At 47.3% G+C, this 26,133-nt stretch overlaps 1 protein-coding gene across 1 annotated transcript; it reads right to left on the bottom strand.

The window, feature by feature from the left end:
• Positions 1–1,111: 1,111 nt before the first annotated feature.
• LOC310789315 (uncharacterized protein) lies at positions 1,112–6,092 on the bottom strand. The gene is made up of 2 exons (XM_083650929.1): positions 5,963–6,092; positions 1,112–1,903 (listed from the first exon to the last, which is right to left on the bottom strand). Exons 1-2 carry the CDS (start codon positions 6,078–6,080, stop codon positions 1,485–1,487), a joined length of 537 nt encoding a protein of 178 aa, XP_083507055.1. The 5' UTR covers positions 6,081–6,092; the 3' UTR covers positions 1,112–1,484.
• Positions 6,093–26,133: the final 20,041 nt, after the last annotated feature.

Here is a 26,133-nt window from a genome sequence, read left to right as displayed (position 1 = left end):
TACTCAACTTGCTTTGCCCAGGGGCCACTTTCGTGAAATGATAGGAGGCCAGGGGCCAGTTAATAAACAAACATATACATTTTTCTGTAGCCATTTGTAGGTTTTTGGGGTGTCAGCCAGAGTTTAGTCTGACAATGTTGTGCACACCGGATAGTTCGTTAGGTTAAGTTAGTTACCGGTAGGTTAAGTACATACATAAGTGCCTGGCTAGCGAGCAGACGGCGGTATTTGGCAATTTAGCTGGAGCTCAGTCAAACTTTATTTCATTTTAGTATTTATTGTGAATTAGATTCTAATTCACAATGAAAACTAACGTGAAACTATTAGAAAATGGTTTGGGGGGCCACTCTGCACCCTGTCGCCGGCCGCATCTCGCCCCCGGGCCGCAAGTTGAGTATCACTGCAGTAAAGTCTACTGAAACAGAGCAGGATTTTACATAAAAACACTGAATCCATAAAAGTATTTTTGGCCATGTGGACAAGACAAAGTACATTAAAAAGGAATTAAAATAAAATAAAATAAAAGGTGTGTGTGTGTGGTTCCTGAAAATAAGGATGCTTTGATGAAGACCATAAGGCCGAAACGTTGGCATGTTTCTCTGGTACTTTATGCTTGAAACTTCCTAAAAATCAATGTCTCACACAGGCGCTGGAACTGGCCAAAGGGAATATTTTCTTTAAGGGATTTTGTATGGAAAGATTTAGCATGGAGAACAGTATTCCTATCGGATTGTTTCCTAAAAATAGAAGTATGAAGCTCTCCCTCTGCAGTCTTAGAGATATTTAGATCTAGAAAATTAATGCCAGTTCCACTATAATCAAGTGACAATTTTACATTAGCGTTTGTGCTGAATTGCCCAGCTTCTTGTGTTCATTCATCCATGAAAACTGCGACATTTGCGTCTTTATATCCTCCACAAGTCCGGACTTGTTCTTTCCAAGGTGAGCTAGTTTTTGACTAACATGTGGCTGCACTCCTTCAGGTGTTCAATATGTGCAAAACCCTGGTAAAATCCACATCTTAAGCAATGAGTCTGACACAAATGAATCTCCAGAGACCATAACTTCATTAAGAACGTTTAGTGAAAAAAACACAAAACACTTACAGGCTGAGATCCATCTATCATTTGTGTGCGGTCAAAAACTGTGTTGCTCCGTGGACTTTCTGAATCCAATTGAATCTAAAGACTATTCTAATGACGTGAAAATAACATCAAAATATATTTTCTCATAGAATTTTTTTTCTGTTACACATTTTCTTACACATTCAACTTCTATTGCACTGCTGAATAAAACCATAAAACGTCAAGAAGGGGCTCGCTGTTTTCTTTTGTTGGTATATGTTACTGCCGATGGATATGTTGGATAACGCACTTAATAAAAATAAAAATAAACAAATTGGGTCTTCTTCCTCTCCCTCCTCGCCTGTGGGGCCCTGCTCTGTGGTCTGCAGTTTGCCTGCCCTCGTGGAGCCAGTGAGGCGATCAGAGACGAGCCGGAGCCGGAGCCGGAGCCGGAGCCGGGGGGCCGGCAGAAGGATGGCGAGGAGGGGAAGTTGCTGCGGGAGCAGCAGCGGGCGCGCTCCGCGACGCGGCCTGGACGAGCTGCCCCAGGTCCTCCACCGTCTGCGTCAGGCAGACCAGCTCCTGCCTGACCCCCCGGAGGCCGGCCTCCACCCGGTTGACACCGGCCTCCAGGAGGATGAAGGGGTGGTGGCAGCCCTCTGCTGGATAGCGGCAACCCCAGGAGTGGCCCGGCCCTGGCTGGTCGCGGGGGTTGGGGACACCGCTGCTGCTCGGGAGTGGGGGGGTGGGGTGGGGTGAGGTGGGAGGGTTGGAGGGGGGAGGGAGGGATTGGATGGGGGACTGGGAAAAGAGGAGGGGGGACTCCTCGCCGTCCTCTCCTGGAATGGAAATAAATTATTTTCTGAGCATTCAATCTGTTTGTCACCGACTCTGAATGGTTGTTCTATGTGACATTGATTACAAGTTACGCCTGCTGTTCTGACAGGAACTCAATTGCGTAATGGTGTGCTTGATGCTATGATTTGATTTGGATATCAAGACAGCAAAATCCAAGGGATATACATGTGAAAGTGCAGGCACTTATTTACATGGTCCCAGGGCTGGACTGCAATGTAATTCTACCGTTGCAATGGCCGGTGGGCCGCTCGCTAGTGGGCCAGTCAGGTTGGTGAAAAAGTATGAATTATGTATTTGAAAAAAAAAATCTTTTTTTTTTTTTTTGGGAACTGAAATGTACCCAGGCCCGGGCCCGTGTGGCCCGGGCGGTTCCGCGACCCATGATTACACCTAAAACCCCTAGCCCGGGTCATAACATGTGGCTTTATAAGTAAATCCCCAACCCATGCGAAGCGAGCGCGAGCTCGAAAAATTGGGCCGTTTCGAAATTGTGGGCCTGTCTGACACATGGCAGGTAGCTTTTTTGGTCCCAGTCCAGCCCTGCATGGTGCCTGGTGTTAAAACATGACATACAGTGACATTCAACATACAATGGAACAGGATAGAACAATCAAGAAAAAATAAACCTTGGGTACACTCAGTAAAATAGATAAACTAGCTAACAATAGGAGAGACTACGGTACATGCTACTCGAGCTTATTTAGCAGGTGTTTTTTCAGCAGATGTTACAACTGTTTAGGGAAGTCGCAGACCTAATTTCTCTAGGAATCTTGTTCCACTCTTCACTTCCCATGTAAAGGAAAGTGCTTCTTCCTACCTCGCTTCCCAGATTAGGTCGTTTTAAATGGGGTCCACCCGCTATGCCGACCACCCGCAATGCCGACCTTAGGTTTAGGCGTGGGGGTGGGAGAGGTTAGGTTTTGGGTTAGGGTCTGGGGGAGGTTAGGTTTAGGCATGGCATGGGGGCTGGGAGAGGTTAGGTTTTGGGTTAGGGTCTGGGGGAGGTTAGGTTTGGCGTGGGGGCTGGGAGAGGTTAGCTCCACCGACACGCTGCACGCCGCCTCGCTCAGCTGGTTCTGCTTGTGGGCTATCGGCATTGCGACCTGTCGGCACTGCGGCCTGTCGGCACATAGACGCGGCACCGTTTTAAATCTGCTACACTAGCTCTCGTGTTCCGGTCATGCGTGTCCCGAACAAACTGAAAGTACTCAGTGAAGTAATTTGGGCACTGGTCATGTAATATTTTATAGACCATGGTGAATTTCAGCTGTTGAACTCTACTTTCAACGGGGAGCCAATTTAACTCTTTAAAATGGGTTGGGCTGATATGTGTTCTAGGATTAAGGATCAGAATAACCCTCATTAGTTTGTTTTGAGCTTTTTGAAGCTTGTCCTTTACTCCTTTAGTTAGACCACTAAACCAGGATATGCAGGTGTAGTCAAAATGACATTGAACTAAGGACATTGCTAAAAGCTTCATGGTCATCTTGTCTAGGAATTTGGATATTCTTGACAAGTATTTTGTCCTTGAGTGGATTTTCCCAATAACAGATTGGGCCATAGCCTCGCTTGACATATTTTGGTCCAGTTGACAACCCAGGTACGTTACACAGCTTTTTTCGTACCATTGCAATCAACCTTGAAACTGGGATTATCCCTTAATTTATATTTTGAGGCAAATAGTATGCTTTCAGACTTTCCTATGTGCAGTGACAGTTTTTTGTTGCATAACCAAGTGCTTACATTTTGGAGCTCCTTGCTGAGTGATGACCTCACAGCATCTACACCAGGGCTATTCAACTAAATTGTTCAGGGGGCCACATTGTCAGAAACCTAAGGGCCGGGGGCCGGACCCCGAGCCATTATATGTACACTTGACACAACCCGCCACCACATTTTCGCAGCCGTGCTGGAACTATTATTAAGTAGGGGGTGCTGTAAGGAATGGAATCCGGGCAGCGTCAAAGAAAATTTGATGTTTTTTGGATTTATATCCATATTTAGAAGAATATTTAATTTTAGATTAACATTAGGATTATACTGTTGTGATGTCATTATTCAGTATCTTCTCCTTTTCTCACTCACTTTCATGTAACCACCTGCTCTCCCTTTAGTCGTTTTACACTACAACAGACAGCAACACAGGCATAAACACAACTTATTATTATTATTATTATGGAAAACCAGATTGTGATGAAAATCAAACACTGTAATGTAACAAACAAGGACAAATGAAATAAAAAAGCTTCTCCCGGGCCAGTCATAGATCTTTGTACCCCACCCAAAAAAAAAAAAAAGTATATATATATATATATATATATACATACATATATGTTTTTATATCAAACTCTGGCGGGCCGGAACGCCGCGGGCCGCCAGTTGAATAGGCCTGATCTACACTTTCACCTGATACCAGCAGGGCAGAATAATCTGCGTACAGAAATACCGGACATTCACAGGCTGATACCATGTCGTTAACGTATAAAAGGAACTAGAACGACCGCAACGCGGACTTATGCCTCCGCCATTAGTTCATTCTACAGTCCAAATCGCCATTTGAGGCAAATTGGAAGAAATTCCGTCAAGGCGCTCCTGAGATGTTGCATTACAGAGCTTGAAAAGTGGGTGTGTGAGGTCACAGTGACCTTGAACTTTGACCACCAAAATGTCCTTGAGTCCAAGTGAACGTTTGAGGCAAATTCGAAGAAATTCCATCAAGACATTCCTGAGATATCGCGTTAACAAGCTTGAAAATGGCATTCGAGAGGTCAGTGACCTTGACCTTTGACCACCTAAATCTAATCAGTTCATGCTCGAGTCCAAGTCGATGTTTGAGACAAATTTGATGAAATTCCGTCAAGGCATTCCTGAGATATCGCGTTAACAAGCTTGAAAATGGCGTTCGATAGGTCACAGTGACCTTGACCTTTGACCACCAAAATCTAATCAGTTCATCCTTGAGTCCAAGTCAATGTTTGAGGCAAATTAGATGAAATTCCGTCAAGGCATTCCTGAGATATCACGTTAACATGACTGAATCCAGTATTTACATAATAAAATTGTATGGTCAACAGTGTCGAATGCTTTTTGTAGGTCTAGCATTGCCATTCCACGGTACTTGCCCATAGCACGTGTCCAACATGTTTTAAAATACATACTACAGCATGCGCTGGGACGCGTCATCAGTGATGTTAACTGGGGTCGTAAGGTGTCTCTCAACATCATACACCCTCGCCCAGTAGACCCAGCCGAGGCCAATTAAGACCCCGACTCGCGTCCCAGAAGCAGCCGCTCACGGATCAGCCTTCCTACTCTGTCTGCAACGTTGCCCGTGGAAGGGTTGATCACGCCCAATCCGCTGCAATAGAGTTAGTGCTACACCGCAGTATTGTAATGCCTTCGGTGCATGGAGGGTCTAGGTCCTGTGGCTGACTCCAGGCCAGGCTCCTCCTTCGTCTCACCAGACCCTCCCGGGGTAAAGGCAATCCTACCATGGGCAGAGAGGATGCCTCAAGAAGGCCTGTGCGCTGCACGTCATTCGCCTGTGCCGAGCACCTCGCTCTAGCCTGAAGGACCCCAGGCCGCGCCGATCTTTACACAGATTTTCAGTAGGCTAATCCGTAGCGTTTGTGGATTTCTCCCTCACGAGAGAGCCAGGCTGGGGTGCTAAACCCATCCCGTACCGGATGCCGTCTCTCCGACCGTCAACTATCTCTCCAGCTTGTCACCAAACTATACTTGGTTGTCACCTAGTCTATTCCTAAGTGTCACTGGCCAGGGGAGCCAGGATTCTATGTTTTAAAATACATACTACAGCATGCGCTGGGACGCGTCATCAGTGATGTTAACTGGGGTCGTAAGGTGTTTCGGGTCAACAAACCATTTTACCAGCACTCATTACGCACACCGCACACTGCTGATTTCTACTCTGTATACAACCGAGGACACATGTATTGATAGGCTATCATTGGGTAGTGTCCCGCTAGCCTATGGGGATCTATTATTGGATTAAACAAAGGAAATATGCATCATTGGATTACCTTGTACGCCGCCGATTTGCGGGCCTCCGAAACCCTCCATGCTAACAGCCGGTATGGAGGAGGCGACCTCCTCCAGGGGGTCCAGGACATTTTCAGGGTCCTCTGGGGGGGAAAACATGACATACAGTGACATTCAACATACAATGGAACAGGATAGAACAATCAAGAAAAAATAAACCTTGGGGTACACTCAGTAAAATAGATAAACTAGCTAGCAATAGGAGAGACTACATGCTACTCGAGCTTATTTAGCAGGTGTTTTTTCAGCAGATGTTAAAACTGTTTAGGGAAGTCACAGATCTAATTTCTCTAGGAATCTTGTTCCACTCTTCACTTCCCATGAAAGTGCTTCTTCCTACCTCGCTTCCCAGATTAGGTCGTTTTAAATCTGCTACACTAGCTCTCGTGTTCCGGCCATGCGTGTCCCGAACAAACTGAAAGTACTCAGTGAAGTAATTTGGGCACTGGTCATGTAATATTTTATAGACCATGGTGAGTTTCAGCTGTTGAACTCTACTTTCAACGGGGAGCCAATTTAACTCTTTAAAATGGGTTGGGCTGATATGTGTTCTAGGATTAAGGATCAGAATAACCCTCATTAGTTTGTTTTGAGCTTTTTGAAGCTTGTCCTTTACTCCTTTAGTTAGACCACTAAACCAGGATATGCAGGTGTAGTCAAAATGACATTGAACTAAGGACATTGCTAAAAGCTTCATGGTCATCTTGTAAGGGAATTTGGATATTCTTGACAAGTATTTTGTCCTTGAGTAGATTTTCCCAATAACAGATTGGGCCATAGCCTCGCTTGACATATTTTGGTCCAGTTGACAACCAGGTACGTTACACAGGTTTTTTCGTACCATTGCAATCGACCTTGAAACTGGGATTATCCCTTAATTTATATTTTGAGGCAAATAGTATGCTTTCAGATTTTCCTATTTGCAGTTTGTTGTTGCATAACCAAGTGCTTACATTTTGGAGCTCCTTGCTGAGTGATGACCTCACAGCATCTACACTTACACCTGATACCAGCAGGGCAGAATCATCTGCGTACAGAAATACCGGACATTCACAGGCTGATACCATGTCGTTAACGTATAAAAGGAACTAGAACGACCGCAACGCGGACTTATGCCTCCGCCATTAGTTCATTCTACAGTCCAAATCGCCATTTGAGGCAAATTGGAAGAAATTCCGTCAAGGCGCTCCTGAGATGTTGCATTACAGAGCTTGAAAATTGGGTGTGTGAGGTCACAGTGACCTTGAACTTTGACCACCAAAATGTACTTGAGTCCAAGTGGACGTTTGAGGCAAATTCGAAGAAATTCCATCACGACATTCCTGAGATATCGCGTTAACAAGCTTGAAAATGGCATTCGAGAGGTCACAGTGACCTTGACCTTTGACCTTTGACCACCAAAATCTAATCAGATCATCCTTGAGTCCAAGTCGATGTTTGAGGCAAATTTGATGAAATTCCGTCAAGGCATTCCTGAGATATCGCGTTAACAAGCTTGAAAATGGCATTTGAGAGGTCACAGTGACCTTGACCTTTGACCACCAACATCTAATCAGTTCATCCTTGAGTCCAAGTCGATGTTTGAGGCAAATTTGATGAAATTCTGCCAAGGCATTCCTCAGATATCGCGTTAACAAACCTCGGACGGACGTACGGACGGACAACCCGGATCCATAATGCCTCCGGCCTGGCTATCGCCGGCGGACGCATAATAATAAAGGACCATTAATGCTTCCTTGGGGGACTCCGCAGGTGATGTTTTTAGGTTCGGAGAGCACCCCACCTACTTCTACTTTTTGGACTCTGTCAGAGAGGTATGACTGAATCCAGTATTTACATAATAAAATTGTATGGTCAACAGTGTCGGAATGCTTTTTGTAGGTCTAGCATTGCCATTCCACGGTACTTGCCCATAGCACGTGTCCAACGTGTTTTAAAATACATACTACAGCATGCGCTGGGACGCGTCATCAGTGATGTTAACTGGGGTCGTAAGGTGTTTCGGGTCTCTCAACATCATACACCCTCGCCCAGTAGACCCAGCCAAGGCCAATTAAGATCCCAACTTAATCCCAGAAGCAGCCGCTCACGGATCAGCCTTCCTACTCTGTCTACAACGTTGCCCGCGGAAGGGTTGATCACGCCCAATCCGCTGCAATAGAGTTTGTGCTACACCGCAGTATTGTATTGCCTTCAGTGCATGGAGGGTCTAGGCCCTGTGGGTGACTCCAGGCCGGGCTCCTCCTTCGTATCACCAGACCCTCCCGGGGTAAAGGCAATCCTACCATGGGCAGAGGACGGCTCAAGAAGGCCTGTGCGCTGCACGTCATTCGCCTGCGCCGAGCACCTCGCTCTAGCCTGAAGGACCCCAGGCCGCGCCGATCTTTACACAGATTTTCAGGAGGCTAATCCGTAGCGTTTGTGGATTTCTCCACAGCTCAGTGGTAGAGCTGTCGCCTCACAGTCAGAAGGTCCTGAGTTCGATTCTCGCCTGGGACACTGTGGGCGCTGTGGTTGTGTTCCCCCCCACATCTTCAGTGCCTACTGCCCAGGTGGGGTATCTCGTCGTAAGGGCCTTTCTCTCCGTGTGGAGTTTGCATGTTCTCCCTGTGCTCCCCCAGGGGGTTCCTCCGTATATAACCCCCCCACTAAAAACATGCAGAAGATCAGATCGTCATCGTCATCCGACCAGTGACGACAACATCCGAAGTTGGTCCCCGGGCGCTGTACGAGAAAGCGACCACTGCTCCTGGCCTGCCCCCCGGAGGAAAGGACATGCCTGGATGGGTTAAATGCAGAGGACACTTTTCACCGGCCACCGTCAGCATGAGTGTGTTGTGGCCGCATGCATGTGTTGTGGTGTTCGTGTGACAATAAAAGACGGGCTTGTCCCGTTACGAGAGAGTCCCTCACGAGAGAGCCAGGCTGGGGTGCTAAACCCATCCCGTACCGGATGCCGTCTCTCCGACCGTCAACTGTCTTTCCAGCTTGTCACCAAACTATACTTGGTTGTCACCTAGTCTATTCCTAAGTGTCACTGGCCAGGGGAGCCAGGATTCTATGTTTTAAAATACATACTACAGCATGCGCTGGGACGCGTCATCAGTGATGTTAACTGGGGTCGTAAGGTGTTTCGGGTCAACAAACCATTTTACCAGCACTGCTGATTTCTACTCTGTATACAACCGAGGACACATGTATTGATAGGCTATCATTGGGTAGTGTCCCGCTAGCCTACGGGGATCTATTATTGGATTAAACAAAGGAAATATGCATCATTGGATTACCTTGTACGCCGCCGATTTGCGGGCCTCCGAAACCCTCCACGCTAACAGCCGGGCTGCGTTCCAATACCCATACTTGTACTTCTTTCTTGTAGTATGTACTGCCGCTGCCCTCACAAAATATGGATTGTAGTGTGTAGCATGCATGCACACACTACATCTGTCGTCACGTGAGCTTCCTGAACTCCGACCTCTTGCTCACTTCCGCCGACGTCCGCAGCGCCACATTTGAGTTTTTATCTTTTTATTTTTTTATTCAATAAACAAAGTCTGGCAATAACAAACAGTACATTATACAAAAAATTCAGACTAAGCATTTACAAAATTGGAACAGACAATCAAATAAACAAATTGCTGTTATATTGTAATGTATGTTGTTGTTTCTAATAAACTGATGTGATGATACTTACATGCAGTCTCATTCTTAACAGTATAATAGCGTGCATATTTCTGTCAGTTTATCATAGTTATTGAAGTGTTCACGGCGTCATGGAGGTGGGCGTGGATTATACACGCAGCTCAGTCAGTGCGACGTAACTCCAGTAGGTGGCGGTAATGCACAAAAAGTTGTTTGCCAACCGCCATAAAACATTAGAAGAAGAAGAACTTCCGCTGCGCAAAGGATTGTGGGGAAGATTGGCTGGCGCAGCATGCATCGATCCATACTCCGAAATAGGAGCTGATGTAGTACAACATCCTGGTACTCTTGGCATACTGCATCTGACATACTATGTAATGGGACATACTAATTATTTTTTTGCCTACTAAATAGTATGGAAGTATGGGTATTGGAACGGGCCCCCGGTATGGAGGAGGAGGCGACCTCCTCCAGGGGGTCCAGGACATTTTCAGGGTCCTCTGGGGGGAAAACATGACATACAGAGACATTCAACATACAATGGAACAGGATAGAACAATCAAGAAAAAATAATCCTTGGGGTACACTCAGTAAAATATATAAACTAGCTAACAATAGGAGAGACTACATGCTACTCGAGCTTATTTAGCAGGTGTTTTTTCAGCAGATGTTTAAAACTGTTTAAGGAAGTCGCAGACCTAATTTCTCTAGGAATCTTGTTCCACTCTTCACTTATGCAGCGCCATGCTTCGGCCCTTGCGGAGCCCCCCCATATAGATGGGCTTGGTTGATCTCTGCTTTTTTTTTTTTTTTTTTTAAGCTTTAGGTTGGGCTTCCCCCCCATATAAATGTGCTTGGTTGATCTTGGCCTTTTTTTTTTTCAAATTACAATAATACAAACAATTACAAACCATGCCACTTCCCACACCACCAACATAGAATAAACACAGTTGAGCAACAGAGTACAATTAAAACAGGACACTATTAAAAAATTACAGGAAAGACAAAATATATACATATATCCACATACATACAACAAACATTTAACGAAACAAAACAAAACAATTGTGATGATCATCGTTATCACTCTAAGGTTGGTCTTAATCTGTTCCATTTCTTATCATAATCTTTCGTTGTTCCCTGTCTATTTTACGGTGGCCCTGAAGTGCAAATCACAACCGCAAATCAGAAAACACAACGACAAATAAGAAAACGACAAATCAGAAAACACAACGACAAATAAGAAAACACGACAAATAAGAAAACACAACATATTACTAAACACAACGACAAATAAGAAAACACAACGACAAATAAGAAAACACAACATATTACTAAACACAACGACAAATAAGAAAACAACGACAAATCAGAAAACACAACGACATTAACCAAACCACAACGACATTAACCAAACCACAACGACATTAACCAAACCACAACCACATTAACCAAACCACAACCACATTAACCAAACCACAACCACATTAACCAAAACACAACCACATTAACCAAAACACAACCACATTAACCAAACCACAACCACATTAACCAAACCACAACCACATTAACCAAACCACAACCACATTAACCAAACCACAACCACATTAACCAAACCACAACCACATTAACCAAAACACAACCACATTAACCAAACCACATTAACCAAACCACAACCACATTAGCCAAACCACAACCACATTAACCAAACCACAACCACATTAACCAAACCACAACCACATTAACCAAACCACAACCACATTAACCAAACCGGAAAAGGTAGGTACTCTCGGGTGACATGAATCGTCGCTGATTGGACGAAGGAACTGGTGAGATGTGAACTGGTGAGCCCGTGCCTCTGTCTCTGTGCCTCCCTCTCCCAACCATATACTGTACATGTTTGTCCACTAAAACTATTGATTCTCTGCATAGCAACATCTTGACCAGCTGTCATCATGTCCATGTATGGATGTATGGATTTCCCTCTGGCGTGTTTTAGAAAAAGTAAAATAAAAGAAGCGAGTAGAAAACTGCGCCTCAGCTCAGCTGACAATCCACGCCAGACAGGTGCCTTTCGTATGTGCGTTTCAGAAGAGGGACTGAGTCAACACGTGAAAAAAGTAATCTGGAGCACACGGTCAAAGTTTAGGCAATTTAATATGTACAAGTGCAACAAGCAGACTACGTTTCGACACGCAAAGTGTCCTCAGTAAAAAAAGAAAAGGAGAAAAAGCGAGTGTCATCTGTCAGTTTTGGCAGGCTGTGAAGTGACAGGACTTAAAGTAACCATGAATTTGCGCAATGAAGGCATTGCTCGTCTTTTAAATTAAATTCCTGTAAGAGGTGCAACCAGACAGCAATTGGACAGCTAATTTCAGATTATTTCACCACTTCCTTAGCTTTTGATGAGGGAGAGGTGACTGGTGCGCGACTCTGACACTGACAGCCGCTCCACCTCACAGTCGGGCTGTCAGGGGGCGGGGGCTAGCTCCGATGAAGGTCGTGATGATGATGATGAGAGCGGGTTGGAAGATACCACTCGTTTCTGACCCGATGGCGAAATGCAATCTCAGATTAAACTGATAAAAGCACGGGAGTAGCCTACAAGTGTGACTGCAAACTTTACAACAGAAGCCCTTAGCGCTTCACCCCTGACGAGATGGTGAGAACTGAAGAGCAACCAAATTAAAGAAATTAGTAATGCTATAGACTACATAATTAATTGATTAATTAATTAATGTATTTATTTGTTTGTTTGTAAAGGCTATAGTAGGCATAGTGTTTTCCTGATAATCAATGGACATGAGAAAACGTTAGGGTTGTGCTACAACCCAGGTTTTACGAGTGAGAACGAGAGCTCTCACTAGTGCCTAGTGCCTACTTCGCTGCGTACGCAGCATTATGGAAGACTGTCATTTTTGCTCCAAAAATTACTTTACATTAAAACCTGACCACGCCCCTTTAGGTGACGTGGTGCCCCCCTGGCCTGACTGGGCCTCCCACCTCGCCCCCATGACTACGTCACGGCCAGTCAGCCCAGGGGCCGCCACTCATTTCTTCCAGCCAGCTGAGATCCGACGCACCCAGAGACGCATCGACGCAGCAAGGCTGGGTAGTGAGAGCTCTCGTTCTCACTCGTAAAACCTGGGTTGTAGCACAACCCTAACGTTTTACTTCGTTTCGAACTCAAGCTCTCACTAGTGCCTCCATTCAACCGACCTTGCTGCCGGGAGCACCCCACAGGGCGACCCGAAAGGCACCGGTGAACCACGGCCATATGGCAACGTTTATGCCTAACCGTCTGACATATTAGAGTGGCAACGATACTACTTTCTTGCCACCGACAGCACCGCGTGCGCAAACTGCGAACCGGACACGTCGAGACTGTAGTACCTGACGAAAGTGTGATGAGAGGACCATGAGGCCGCGGCACACATGTCCTTCACCGACACACCACGCAACAACGCAGAGGATGTCGCAACACCTCGCGTAGAATGCGCCTTGATACCCTCCGGGGGAACCTTGCCCACGGCAGAGTATGCCAACGCGATCGCCTCCACTATCCAGTGTGATAAGCGATCCTTGGAAAGGGGTCCGCCCTGAGCCCTTTGCCCAAAGCAAACCAACAGCTGATCTGTAATGCGTAATGAGCGCGTCCTAGCCACATAGGCCGAGAGCGCCCTTACGGGGCACAGCATGTGCAAACGTCTCTCCTCACCCGAACTGAACGGCGGGGGACAGAATGCCGATAAGTCTATTACCATAGACCTATAGCTGGCATTAATATTCTTGGGCTGGTACGCCGGGTTAGGTCGCAACGTAACCCTGCGCCCATCGTCCCCAAAAACCATACAGGCCTGCTGTACCGAGAGGGCAATCAGGTCACTGACTCTCTTCCCTGACGATAAGGCCAGCAGCAGCGCAGTCTTTAAGGACAGAACCTTTAAATCGGCGGAGTCCAAGGGCTCAAACGGATGACCCGTTAGCCCGTCCAGCACCGTAACCAGGTCCCATTTGGGAAAAACGCACCGCAACGGCGGGCGCAGTTTACGCGCCCCCTTCATGAAGCGCGAGACCAAAGGGCAAACCCCCACGGGGGTCCCTTCAATCCCCATGTGGCAAGCCGAAATCGCGGCTACGTACACCTTAAGCGACTGCGGGGACTGCCCCGCGTCAAGCAAGCTTTGAAGGAAACAGAGAACTGGGCGCACGCTGCAGTTCACTGGATCCACACCCTTACTTGTGCACCATCGCGAAAAAACCCGCCACTTGTACGCATACTGAGTGCGGGTCGAAGCGGCCCTAGCACTCTGAATAGTGAGCACCACATTGTCCCACAGGTGAATCTCCGCCGCTAACCGGTTCAAAGTCTTCGACCGCACACCGCCCTGTTTGTTCAGGTGGGCGATCGCCGCCATATTGTCCGAGCGAATCAGCACATGGCGTCCATGTATGACTCGCTGGAAATGAAGCAGAGCGAGGCGGATCGCCTCCAGCTCCAAGACGTTTATGTGGCGATGCTCCTGAGCTTCCCACCGGCCGTTCGCCAACAGAAACCCACACACCGCACCCCAACCCCAGAGGGAGGCGTCGGTGCGAATCACTAGCCTGAGCGGGACCGGGCCCAATCGAGTGCCCCTCGATAGGTAACGGGGGTCTGCCCACATGGCCAAAGCCAGGCGGGCCTGACCTGTCATAGGCACCCTGCGATGACGGTCCCTGGCTGGATCCAAGCGCAACGCAAGGAACCAGATCTGGAACGGACGCATGTGTAGCCTCCCCAAGGGGAGCACATGCAGCGCAGAGGCCATCAGGCCCAACATGACTGTGCACTGAAGCACTGACACCGAGGAGCATCGACTTAATGTCCTCGCTGTCCGCACCGTGCGCGCCTGTCGCTCCCGCGAAAGGCGGGCTCGCATAGCCCGGGAGTTCAACTCGAGCCCCAGGAAGATCGCCGTCTGTTCTGGGGCGAGGCAGCTCTTTTTCCAGTTCACCAGAAACCCTAAGGTTTGCAGGTGATCGGTCACCACCTTGGTATGTTTCATGGCATCGATCCTCGAGCCGGCCACAATAAGAGCGTCGTCGAGGTAAAGGAAGATGCGAACCCCTCTCGCGCGGAGGGGGGCCAAGGCCGTCTCCACGAAAGCCGTGAAGGTTCGCGGGCTCAATGACATGCCGAAAGGCAAGACACAGAACTCGTAAGCCTTCCCTAGGAAGGAGAACCTCAGGTATTTCCTGTGTCTCTTGACCACGTGGACATGGAAGAACGCATCTTTCAGGTCCACGGAAGTAAAGAAATCCCCCTGTCTCAACGCGTTGAAGAGGTGGGGAAAAGAGAGCATTCGGAACGGGAGCTTCCTTTTTGGGCACGACGAAGTACCTGTGGTAGAACCCCGAGCGCACCTCTGCCTTGGGGACCGAGCGGATCGCCCCCTTGGCGAGGAGCGAAATGACCTCCTTGTGGAGTATGTTTATGAACTCCCCCTCCACGACCGTATCGTGGGTCCCGTCGAACCTGGGTGGGGCCCTGGCAAACTGAATGGCGTAACCCTTCCGAAGGGTGCGCCGCAGCCACGGGGACGGGGAACACAGACGCTCCCAGGCCTCGAGCCTGTCGGGCAACGATGGTCTGTTTAGTATATTGTTGGGCACCGGGGGACCCGGTGCTTTGGTTGGGGAAGAAAAAGGGGGGGGCGGGACAAACGAGGCTAAGCCCCCCTGCCGGTTTCTTACGCGGGCTCCGCCTACTGACGTGCGCTGTGAGCGTGTTGAACCGGCGAAACCCCCCAGCCGTGCGGCTTTCGCCGGCTGGGGGGAGTAGGGAGGCAGGCCTCTCTTTTGACCGCGGGATGCGGGCTCGTCCGCTCGCGCGGTCCCCAGGAGAGCTCCCGACCAACGATGGGCCCATGGCACCATCGATGGTGGGCTTGTCCCGGGGGCCTCCTGACGGCGGATAAGCGATCCAAGGAGAGCTCCCGACCGGGCTCGGGCGCTGGGCACCGAGGACGGTGGGCTTGTCCCTAAAGCTACAAGCCGAAGGCTGGCCCTGAAGCCAAGCCCTGGCGAGCTGGGTTGGGTAGGCCCCTGCTGAGTCCCAGACCGAAGTTGAGCGCTGAGCTCCAACGACGGTGGGCTCATAGCCCCCCCCCCCTTCCCCAGGGAGGTGACTAAGTACGGGACTGGTTACCCGCTCCCCGCGCACCTCCTCGTTTTGGGGGGCGGGGGCCGCGTACCCTGGCCTGCCGTGGGACCCATGATGGGCCCACCGCGGCTGGGTGGGGCGCATCCACTGGGGGCGCCCTAGCCGGTGAGACTCGTAACCGCTGACGCGGGGCGGTCCGCGGCGGCGGAGGCCCCGGAGGACGACTCTGCGCGCGCTTGGACCTGGAACCGGCGGTCCTCCCCCTTCGCCCGCTTGGGCAAGAAGAAGCTGACCGCCGCCGCGTTCCTCTGACGCGTCTCCAACCGCTGGGCCAAGTCTTCCACGGAGGAGCCGAACAGGCCCCCCGGGGAGATCTGAGCCCCCAGCAGCCTCCTCTTATCCTGCTCAGGGAGCTGGGTAAGATTTAGCCACAGGTGGCGGTGGGTGAGAACGGAGAAGGCCATGACCTTCCCACTGTTCTGCGCCAGGCAGTCTACCATATGCATGGCGTAATCCGTGGCCATCCTGAGCTCTGTAAACAGCTCGGGGGCAGGGTCACCTTGCATGTCCCGCAGGAGCACCGCCTGGTAGCCCTGCAGAATGGCCAGGTTGTTGGTCATGGCGGCGGACTGCCCCGCCGCCAAGTACGCCTTTTCGGCCAACTTGGCTGTAAGTTGGCACGCTTTAGAGGGCAAAGCAGGCCTCGCGGAGTTAGGGGCCAGGTGTCTGGCCACCATGTCCTCGATAGGAGGCATCGCGGTTAACGCGAGTTTATCCGCCCCCTCTAAGGCCGACCATGGAGCCATGCCCGCGCAGAGCGGCTTGGCCTCCTGAGGCCTTTCCCATCCTGACTGCACCGCGCGAACCACGTCTATACAGACGGGCAGCCGTGGCTTCGGGCGGGGTGCCTGTGGTGCCTGGAGTGGCTGGTAATAGCAACCCCGCAGCACTGATTCGAGGGGCGGAGGTGTTTCGGCCCGAGCGATGCCAAGCTTAGCTGCAGCCCTAGACATTACCCCCAGAAACTGCTTCTGATAGGGCTCGTTGAGGCTAGCCTCCGAACGGGTCCCTAACAGAGAGGTGGCCGCGGTCGCGCGGTCCCATTCCTCCCCGCCAGACAACTCCTCATGGGGGGCGTCCTGGGGGGGAATGATGGGGTCATAGGGGAAAAACCCCCCCTGTTCTAACACAGGGTCGATGGGCTCGTCCCCCCAGTTCAAACTCTGCCGTTCGGGTAGGACCGGGGAGCCCTGCTCTTCAGGTAACTCCTCTTCCTCCGAGCGGTCAGACCCACCGCACGCGCCTCCGTCGGGAGGTGCGTGGCTAAGCCGCGGGCCCACCTGGACAAAGAGCATCGCTCTCTCCCGTAAAACGGCCAGGGTAAAGCCTTCGCATGCCCGGCAGAAGTCTGACTTCAACAGGGCGTCGCTAGCATGGTTGTGCCCGAGGCAAAACACACACTGGCTGTGGCGGTCCTGGATCGCCAAAGTAGCCTCACAGCTAACACAGCTCTTGGCTGTCTCCCTCTGTCTCATGTCAGTCGCCCGGTTCATTGTGCGAGTGAGCAGAAGCTAACCCGCCGACTGTACCAGAATTAGCGGGAGTTAACCGTGTAAGCTGACTGTCTACAGTCGCTTGCAACGGTGAAGATGCTGGAGTGCTAAGCTAGCTGCTAGCTGCACGAGACGACTAGCTAGCTATCTATCTAATGTTACTCCAGCCGGAGGAACGTGCGCGCGCTAACGCTAGTAGCTGGCGCCTACAGTACCAAGCAACAGAAGAACCGCACGGATGCAAGCCAGCTAACTGTGACAACTGTGCTAATTAGCCTGTTGTTCTAGTGCTTAACGGTACAAGCTATTCTGCACGTGTGCAACCTAGCTAAAAGTTATGAGTGCAGACCTGAGTCTTGCGCTCGAGCCTAACAACGTTAACCCAGCCGGGGAAACGTTAAACATGCACTGCGCGGCGGCAGTAATACATGCACTGCACAGCGGCAGTAAATATAACAGTTAGCAAAGAAGATACTCTTAGCTTTGGATGACTTGATCCGCTGGTGAAGAGCACAGGAACGGGTCCCCGAATCCTGATTTATCTCGTCCACGCGAACCTCTCGAAGGTGGGCAAATGAACCGAAGCGAGTCTATTTGTCCAAGCTATGAAGAGCACTGACTTTAGAGCTAACCGCGGAGCTTAAGAAAACGACGTCCTCACACTGGCTGGAAGAAGCGAAGAGTGACGGCCCCTGGGCTGACTGGCCATGACGTAGTCACGGGGGCGAGGTGGGAGGCCCAGTCAGCCCAGGGGGGCACCACGTCACCTAAAGGGGCGTGGTCAGGTTTTAATGTAAAGTAATTTTTGGAGCAAAAATGACAGTCTTCCATAATGCTGCGTACGCAGCGAAGTAGGCACTAGGCACTAGTGAGAGCTTGAGTTCGAAACGAAGTAAAACCACAGCTAAATGTTTGTGTGTTCATGAGCATCTTGAGAGACAATGTGAGGGAAATGATTTCAGCAAAATAGCCTATAATGTTAGAGAGAGAGAGAGGTACAGAGATTATAAAACAGGTGGTTTCGCTTTCATTGAGTGCCAGCCACTTTTGGAGAACGGACGCTCCCAGTGCCAGAGTTTCAGAGCGTTTTCAGTGATGTCTCGAGGCCCACAGAATATTGTGTGATATTACTATGTAAACACCGAACACGCACAAAGAACGATGAGACTCTCTTCTATCATCTGCAAAAAAAAGTTTATTGATCCCATTTTCCGTTCTTTAGTGATGAGCCGGAGAAGATAGGCTGTTTTGAGCAAAAAGACACTTTTCATATTAGAAGCTGAGTTATTCCGCCTTTTGTGAAATGCAGCATTTCAGCACATTCACTGAGTCTGAAGATAATATTTTCTGATGTAGTGACGTGGTGTAGTTGTGTGGTGCCTGCGTGCCCCACCCCCCTCTCCCCCCCTCAGCTGCAAACTCCTCCCCACACTAACACACAGCCTACACGCACCCAGTCTATTTTCGGAGCGCTCCGTTTTTTTGCGCCGGCTCCCAGCGCGACACGGAAATGCCAAACCGGACTGCAGGGAAAGGTTTGGCCCTTCGACGTCGGGTGCTGCCTTTCTGGCGGCTAATCGTGTGAAGAAACTATGCAGACAGACAGACAGAGGCAGAGGAGCTCAGTTGTGTGCACGGATTGACTGATGTTCGCAGCCAACATCAGCTGCCATCTATATGGCTCTGGCTGCAGCATGAGCGGTTTCTCTTTGATCACGGGGGTTTTTCCTGCTGTTTTCCGGACCTTCCTCTAATCTGGAGAGCACTGTCGCCACCTAATGGGTCGGTAAAATAGGTTATACACATTCAACATGCCCCAAAATTTTACAGGAGATATATTAGGCTTTGATCCACGTCCCACCGTCAAAAAACGCAATTGACGACTTTAGTCGTCATTGGCACTCAACGTTATGGAAGCCCATAGCTGACTCAATTCAAATGATAATTTAAACTTGAAAATGGTAATGTAATTCCTCAATAACATTATCATTTTCAACACATGTGTGTGTTATTTCAGTTAAAATTAAAATTAAAATGGAATAATCGAATTTTCATATACTTGTAAGGGCTTTCTATGACTATATAAGAATTAAAATGAGAAGCTGTTTGACATTTAATTTTCAAAGTCCATAGCCCGCTCTACAATGGACTATATTAAAATGGTAATTTAAATTTGGTAATGAAAATGCAATCCGAAAAATGCAGCCTAATTTTCCATCTCTGCAAGCATTATTTAAGTCACAATTCAAATTAAAATGCATTTTTGTAGAAAATGTCAAATGATAATTTAAATGGTATTTGACATTTCATTTTAATTTAGTCATACTGCTTTTCAATGGAGTATATCAAACTTGTAATTTAAATGTGGAAATGTAAATGCAATCCAAAAAATCCAGGCTAATTTTCCATCCCTGCAAGCATTATTTAAGTCACAATTCAAATGAAAATGCATTTGTATTTGACATTACATGTTTGACATTCGACATTACATTATCAAAGACTGAACATGCTTTGCAATGTACTCTATTCAAATGAAAAACAGCAAAACAGCGCCTCCCGTGTATTGCATGTTCACTTCGTGGGCTATCAGTCACTGACAAAACTCAATTGGAAATGGCAATCTGTCAGGCCGCTCGTCAAGGCGGGCCTTCACTTAGGAGGATATCACTCATTGGCTACTTTCAGGCTGCCCCAGTTGACCGCGGAAGTAAAGAGACCCACTTCAGGTCTGTCGCCTTCAACCACCGCAGTCAGGCATGTAATGTGTGTTTTTGTTCATATTTAAAGAAGAAACAGCATTATTTATCGGTGCATGGTGTCCATACCGCGGAAAAGTTAAAAACAAGGTGAATTTTGCCATTAGGAAAGAAGACGCGAGGCGGATTGTTTGCTATGGTTACCATGGTAACGTTACCCTCTGTATGGCTAATGCTAACGTTAGTGAGTAGCCTAATATAGGACGTAAATATCTACAACCACAGGCTGTCAACGGAATAACTGGAGAAATTAAACCATGCCAGACATAAACGGCAAGAAGTGGCTGTGATGTGGATTAACGCTAATGACGAAATGGACGAGATGACGAAATGGTGAGTGTACGTTAGCATGTTGCTGCTACTTGCAAACGAATTTGATCGTCTACTGTAAGAGATAACAACCTAACGGTAATGTTTGCAATATAAAGCAGCGTCAAGCATAGTGCTATAAATTATACTACTTATGCTAGTTGAGTGTCAATTCATAGTAAGGTGAATGTGCCAACATTACTTCTCTACCAATGTTATTTAATAATTCACATGGGGGAGTCATTAGATTAGATGTAGCTACGCTCTAAAACTGAAGATGAGCTTCAGTTACATGAAGTGAGTTTATAACCAACCAAGCAGCTTCCCATGGTATAGCTAGTTAATCACTTTCCTCCAGTCTGCATGTGGCGTGACTGGTGGTTGGTCATCCTATGGCTGTACTATGAGTATAATAACTGCTGGGCTCGCATGTAAATAAATATGAATAAATAAATAAATAAATACATACACACACACACACACACTGTGAATAATTACATATCTAAACTAAACATTTCATTTTGCTGCCAAGTGCAACATTTTTCTGACCATTAAAATTATCTCCTATCTCTTCCTGTCCTTTGTGTGTGTTCCAACATCTACAGGTGGCCATTAAGTTTGATGGGAACATGAACGTCACCTGGGTTTATCGGACGCTACATTTTCATGTTGATGCTCCTCTGCCACAAGAGCCACACACTGAACAAGCAGCTCTTCGACATGCTGACTGGTGGTTCTCGTCAAGAGGATATGAAGCAAACACATGTGCATTTTGTGCAAGTTCACATACAAAACAAAACCCTGCCATTACAACGATATGAAGCAAACACATGTGCATTTTGTGCAAGTTCACATACAAAACAAAACCCTGCCATTACAGCGAACCACGTGAGACCTGCCAACAGCAAATCCTGTACCATGTGTATAGACAAGTTTCCTGGGCCGTTCCTAGGGCGGCGCCATAGCAGCCTTTCGTGTCCCCGGCTTCCGTTTAAGTCCACATTGCAGCGAGCACATCAGAAGGCAGCAGCCGAAATATCCAAACTTTTTTACAACGATCGATAACATCAGCTACACTAACGTTAGCAGACGTTATTAACAATGGGTTATTCTGGAACACATTGTGCAGTGCGTGGCTGTCAAAACACAGTGCGCGTTTCCATCCACTGCTATTTTGCGAATTATAGAGCTGAGAATCACCTCGTGTTTGAGGCTGTCTGAGCTGCTGATCAGCTGCTAGACCCGATATACAGCTCTGGCTAACACATCTAACGTTATTAATTTAAAGTTTCTTGATGATCTACAAGTAGACAAAGGTACCATAACGCCATTTCTGGATTACCAGGTGCGACTCGGCAAACTAACGTTATAATCCCAACCCGATCTCCCAATTTTTTTTTTTAAATAGCAACGTTTGTGGACCAACGTTGCTATGTTACAATTTCGTCTCTGAAATTGTAAAATGGTAATCCACGGAGCAGATAGTAGGTGAATACAATTTCATTCAAGTCTAGAAGTGAGTCGCCTTAAAGCTAATATCCCAGTCTTCTTCTGTTTACCACGGCGGGTATTGTGCTGCGTATTTACCATGATTTACCGTGTGTAGCCCTATTGTGTGGAGGCTACACACGGCATGTCATGTTTTGCAGTGATCAAGGTTGTTTTTTAATGGAGAGACACCTAACGTTAGTCTGGCTGACTGTGACAGAGGAGAGGACAGTAACCTAACGTTAGTCTGACTGACTGTGAGAGAGGAGAGGACTGTAACCTAACGTTAGTCTGACTGTGAGAGAGGAGAGTATGTCACTGTAACCTAACGTTAGTCTGACTGACTGTGACAGAGGAGAGGACAGTAACATAACGTTAGTCTGACTGACTGTGAGAGAGGAGAGGACTGTAACCTAACGTTAGTCTGACTGTGAGAGAGGAGAGTACTGTCACTGTAACCTAACATTAATCTGACTGACTGTGACAGAGGAGAGGACTGTAACCTAACGTTAGTCTGGCTGACGCTTCGGAGCTTTTGAGATAATTCATCGCGTTGCCGTCCACCGCCATTGATCCTCAAAATACGCTATAATCCTGCCTGTAGTTACGTTCGGCCATTTACGCATATTATCTTCCCATGTGTCCACTGTCAATGGGTGTGGGATAGACACTCTTTCATTAGATAGGAGACTCGCAGAATGATCCCAAGTTTGCATTTTTTCGGCGGTCGCTATGGCTACTACGGTATACGTTACGCTTCTCCGTATTCACAAACACCGGAAGCGACAGACACGATGGCGGCCGAGTCCGGAAGCAAACCAGAAGTGCCCAGGAAACTTGTCTATAGTCCTGATTTACTGTACGTCTCATTGTTTGTGATGTATCTGCAGTCTGCACCAACATAACCAAGACACATTCCTCATGTTGAAGTGACCCTGTTCAGGAATATGAACTATATGCTATTTATGTTTTTGTTTTAAATATTGGGTTTGTTATGAATTACTAATTTTGACAAGTCATGTCCAGGTGTCTCCAAGCCTGCTGATGCCGACCGCCTCCACCTGCCTCACAACACTCAAACTGCCCTTGGAGTGCAGAACATACGAAGATTTCTGTACAAACATAGCTGGGTCGATGGAGTCAATGAAGTATGGCTTTGGCCTCATTTAGCTTTAGGACGTCCGGTGACCTCTCCAAACCCTGTCGGGGACCTTAAACTTCACCCCGAACACTCGCTAGCCCACTATTAAAACCTCTAGTTGTGTTTTCACTTGCGCTCTTACAAACGTTCCGTGTTCCCAGTTGCTGTCACTGGATTTAGCCTATACGGTACGTGTATTTCTGCATATTAAACTAAAAGTTAGTCAGAACAACTTTAGAATCCTCAACACGCATGAGTGAAGGGGTACTATTGCCATGGAAAAACAGCTTTTTTTTTAACTTTTTACTCGGTCGATCACATTTAAGCTTCAACATGTTCATATGTGAAGATTATCTTGCTGAAGAATGTGACACTTTGTTTTGTGAAAAGGCTATGCATTTGTGTTGTAGTTCTCACTATTAAAAATGTTGAGTTCCACGATTGTCCTTGTGTCTCAATCCTATACATAATTGGATGTAGCTACTGTGACATCACCCATTGGTTTGAGGACTATGGTTATGAAGTAGGAGTTTGTTAAATGGGACGCTGTGGTCCTGTGTTTTATTGTAATCAATGGTGCTGGTGGGACATTTTACGCACAAGAACCGCCCGCTGCTCAGGTTGCCACATGTGAAAATACCCAGTCAATAAGAGCATTCAGTAAGAGACAGAGCGAGATTGATTCATGTTTTTTTTTTTTTTAGCAAGTTCTATCACAATCATATCTGAGCTGTGTGTGATTTTAGCCCACAGGCGGGTGGGTAGAGTACTGAAAATGTTTACTCATGTAAAAGTCTTGTGAGGTCAAAGAATTACCAGGTTTCACCAGCAAGTTAATTTAAGTAGCCTATCCATGTTTTCTGTATTCAACACTAAATGGTAAATTTCATTGCCCTTGACTATAGCGAATGATCAGCTTTATTTGAGAAGACTTGCAGTTACAGACTGCCTGAATTCTACGTGGAGAGTTAACAGAGAAACTATATCTTTGTTGGCTGATCTACACCGCAAAAGTGGCAAAATGGAGTTAAAGCAAGAACAGCATGCATACATACTACTGGCAGGTGCTGGGTTATACTCATTACAGGGATATATTTCACTTCATGTAAATAAACAATGAATGTTGAAGTATGCCTGGTGTCACTGATTTTACGGATTTATTATAGATTAATACAGCAATGTTGATATTTGTAACAGACAAACTCTGATCAAGACAAAGGTTTTCATGCAGCCAGTGCAGTTACGTTAAAAATGTTTTATTTTACCTTGTCAAAATTAGTAATTCATAACAAACCCAATATTTAAAACAAAAACATAAATAGCATATAGTTCATATTCCTGAACAGGGTCACTTCAACATGAGGAATGTGTCTTGGTTATGTTGGTGCAGACTGCAGATACATCACAAACAATGAGACGTACAGTAAATCAGGACTATACAGATGGTACAGGATTTGCTGTTGGCAGGTCTCACGTGGTTCGCTGTAATGGCAGGGTTTTGTTTTGTATGTGAACTTGCACAAAATGCACATGTGTTTGCTTCATATCGCTGTAATGGCAGGGTTTTGTTTTGTATGTGAACTTGCACAAAATGCACATGTGTTTGCTTCATATCGCTGTAATGGCAGGGTTTTGTTTTGTATGTGAACTTGCACAAAATGCACATGTGTTTGCTTCATATCCTCCTGACGAGAACCACCAGTCAGCATGTCGAAGAGCTGCTTGTTCAGTGTGTGGCTCTTGTGGCAGAGGAGCATCAACATGAAAATGTAGCGTCCGATAAACCCAGGTGACGTTCATGTTCCCATCAACATGAACGTCACCCATCAAACGTAATGGCCACCTTAGGGAGGTACGGTGGTGCAGTGGTAAGCACTATCGCCTCACAGCTCGAAGGTCGTGGGTTCGATTCCCACCTGGGCCGATGTGAACACTGAAGGAATGCGTGCCCGTCCGCATGTCCTCGAGTGCCCACCACCCGGGTGGGGGTCGGCAAAATGGCCTTTCTGTGTGGAGTTTGCATGTTCTCCCCGTGCCTCCCGGGGGTCTCCTTCATATAGGAACCCCCTTCACAAAAACATGCAACATCCTGGTTGCTTATATGGTTCCTCCTCTGATCGTTAAGGGCGCCTGTTCAGAGGGAGGGGAACTGGTTGGAATAGCGTGAACCTCCCACGTGCTATGTCCTACCGGTGAAGCTTCCTCGGGCAGGTGAAAAGAAGCAGCTGACTTGACTGCCCATGTCTCGGAGGATGCATGGAATCAGTCTCGGCTCTCCCCAGATCGGCAGAGGATGGAGTAGCAACCAGGATTGAGTAATTCAAATGAGCACTAAACGGGGGATAAAAATGGGATAAAAAATCGGGAAAAAAACATTTAAAAAAAAAAAAAAAAAAAAAAAAAAAAAAAAACGTAATGGCCACCTGTAGATGTTGGAACACACACAAAGGACAGGAAGAGATATGAGATAATTTTAATGGTCATTAAAATGTTGCACTTGGCATATAGCAGCAAAATGAAATGTTTAGTTTAGATATGTAATTATTCACAGTGTGTGTGTGTGTGTGTGTGTGTGTGTGTATATATGTATTTATTTATTTATTTATTTATTTATTCATATTTATTTACATGCGAGCCCAGCAGTTATTATACTCATAGTACAGCCATAGGATGACCAACCACCAGTCACGCCACATGCAGACTGGAGGAAAGTGATTAACTAGCTATACCATGGGAAGCTGCTTGGTTGGTTATAAACTCACTTCATGTAACTGAAGCTCATCTTCAGTTTTAGAGCGTAGCTACATCTAATCTAATGACTCCCCCATGTGAATTATTAAATAACATTGGTAGAGAAGTAATGTTGGCACATTCACCTTACTATGAATTGACACTCATCTAGCATAAGTAGTATAATTTATAGCACTATGCTTGACGCTGCTTTATATTGCAAACATTACCGTTAGGTTGTTATCTCTTACAGTAGACGATCAAATTCGTTTGCAAGTAGCAGCAACATGCTAACGTACACTCACCATTTCGTCATCTCGTCCATTTCGTCATTAGCGTTAATCCACATCACAGCCACTCCTTGCCGTTTATGTCTGGCATGGTTTAA

The sequence above is a fragment of the Poromitra crassiceps genome, assembly GCF_964638095.1.
Source record: "Poromitra crassiceps genome assembly, chromosome: 14".
Classification (NCBI taxonomy): Eukaryota; Metazoa; Chordata; class Actinopteri; order Beryciformes; family Melamphaidae; genus Poromitra; species Poromitra crassiceps.
Note: the sequence above shows the minus strand (reverse complement) of the source record. Positions and strands in the feature narration are given on the sequence as shown.

Bases quoted from the DNA above. Each gene is read 5' to 3' on its own strand.
- LOC310789315 (XM_083650929.1), bottom strand. From the start codon at position 6,080: ATGTTTTCCCCCCCAGAGGACCCTGAAAATGTCCTGGACCCCCTGGAG. The intron at 1,904-5,962 runs GTAATCCAATGA...TTTCCATTCCAG, and splicing joins GCAAATCGGCGGCGTACAAG to GAGAGGACGGCGAGGAGTCC.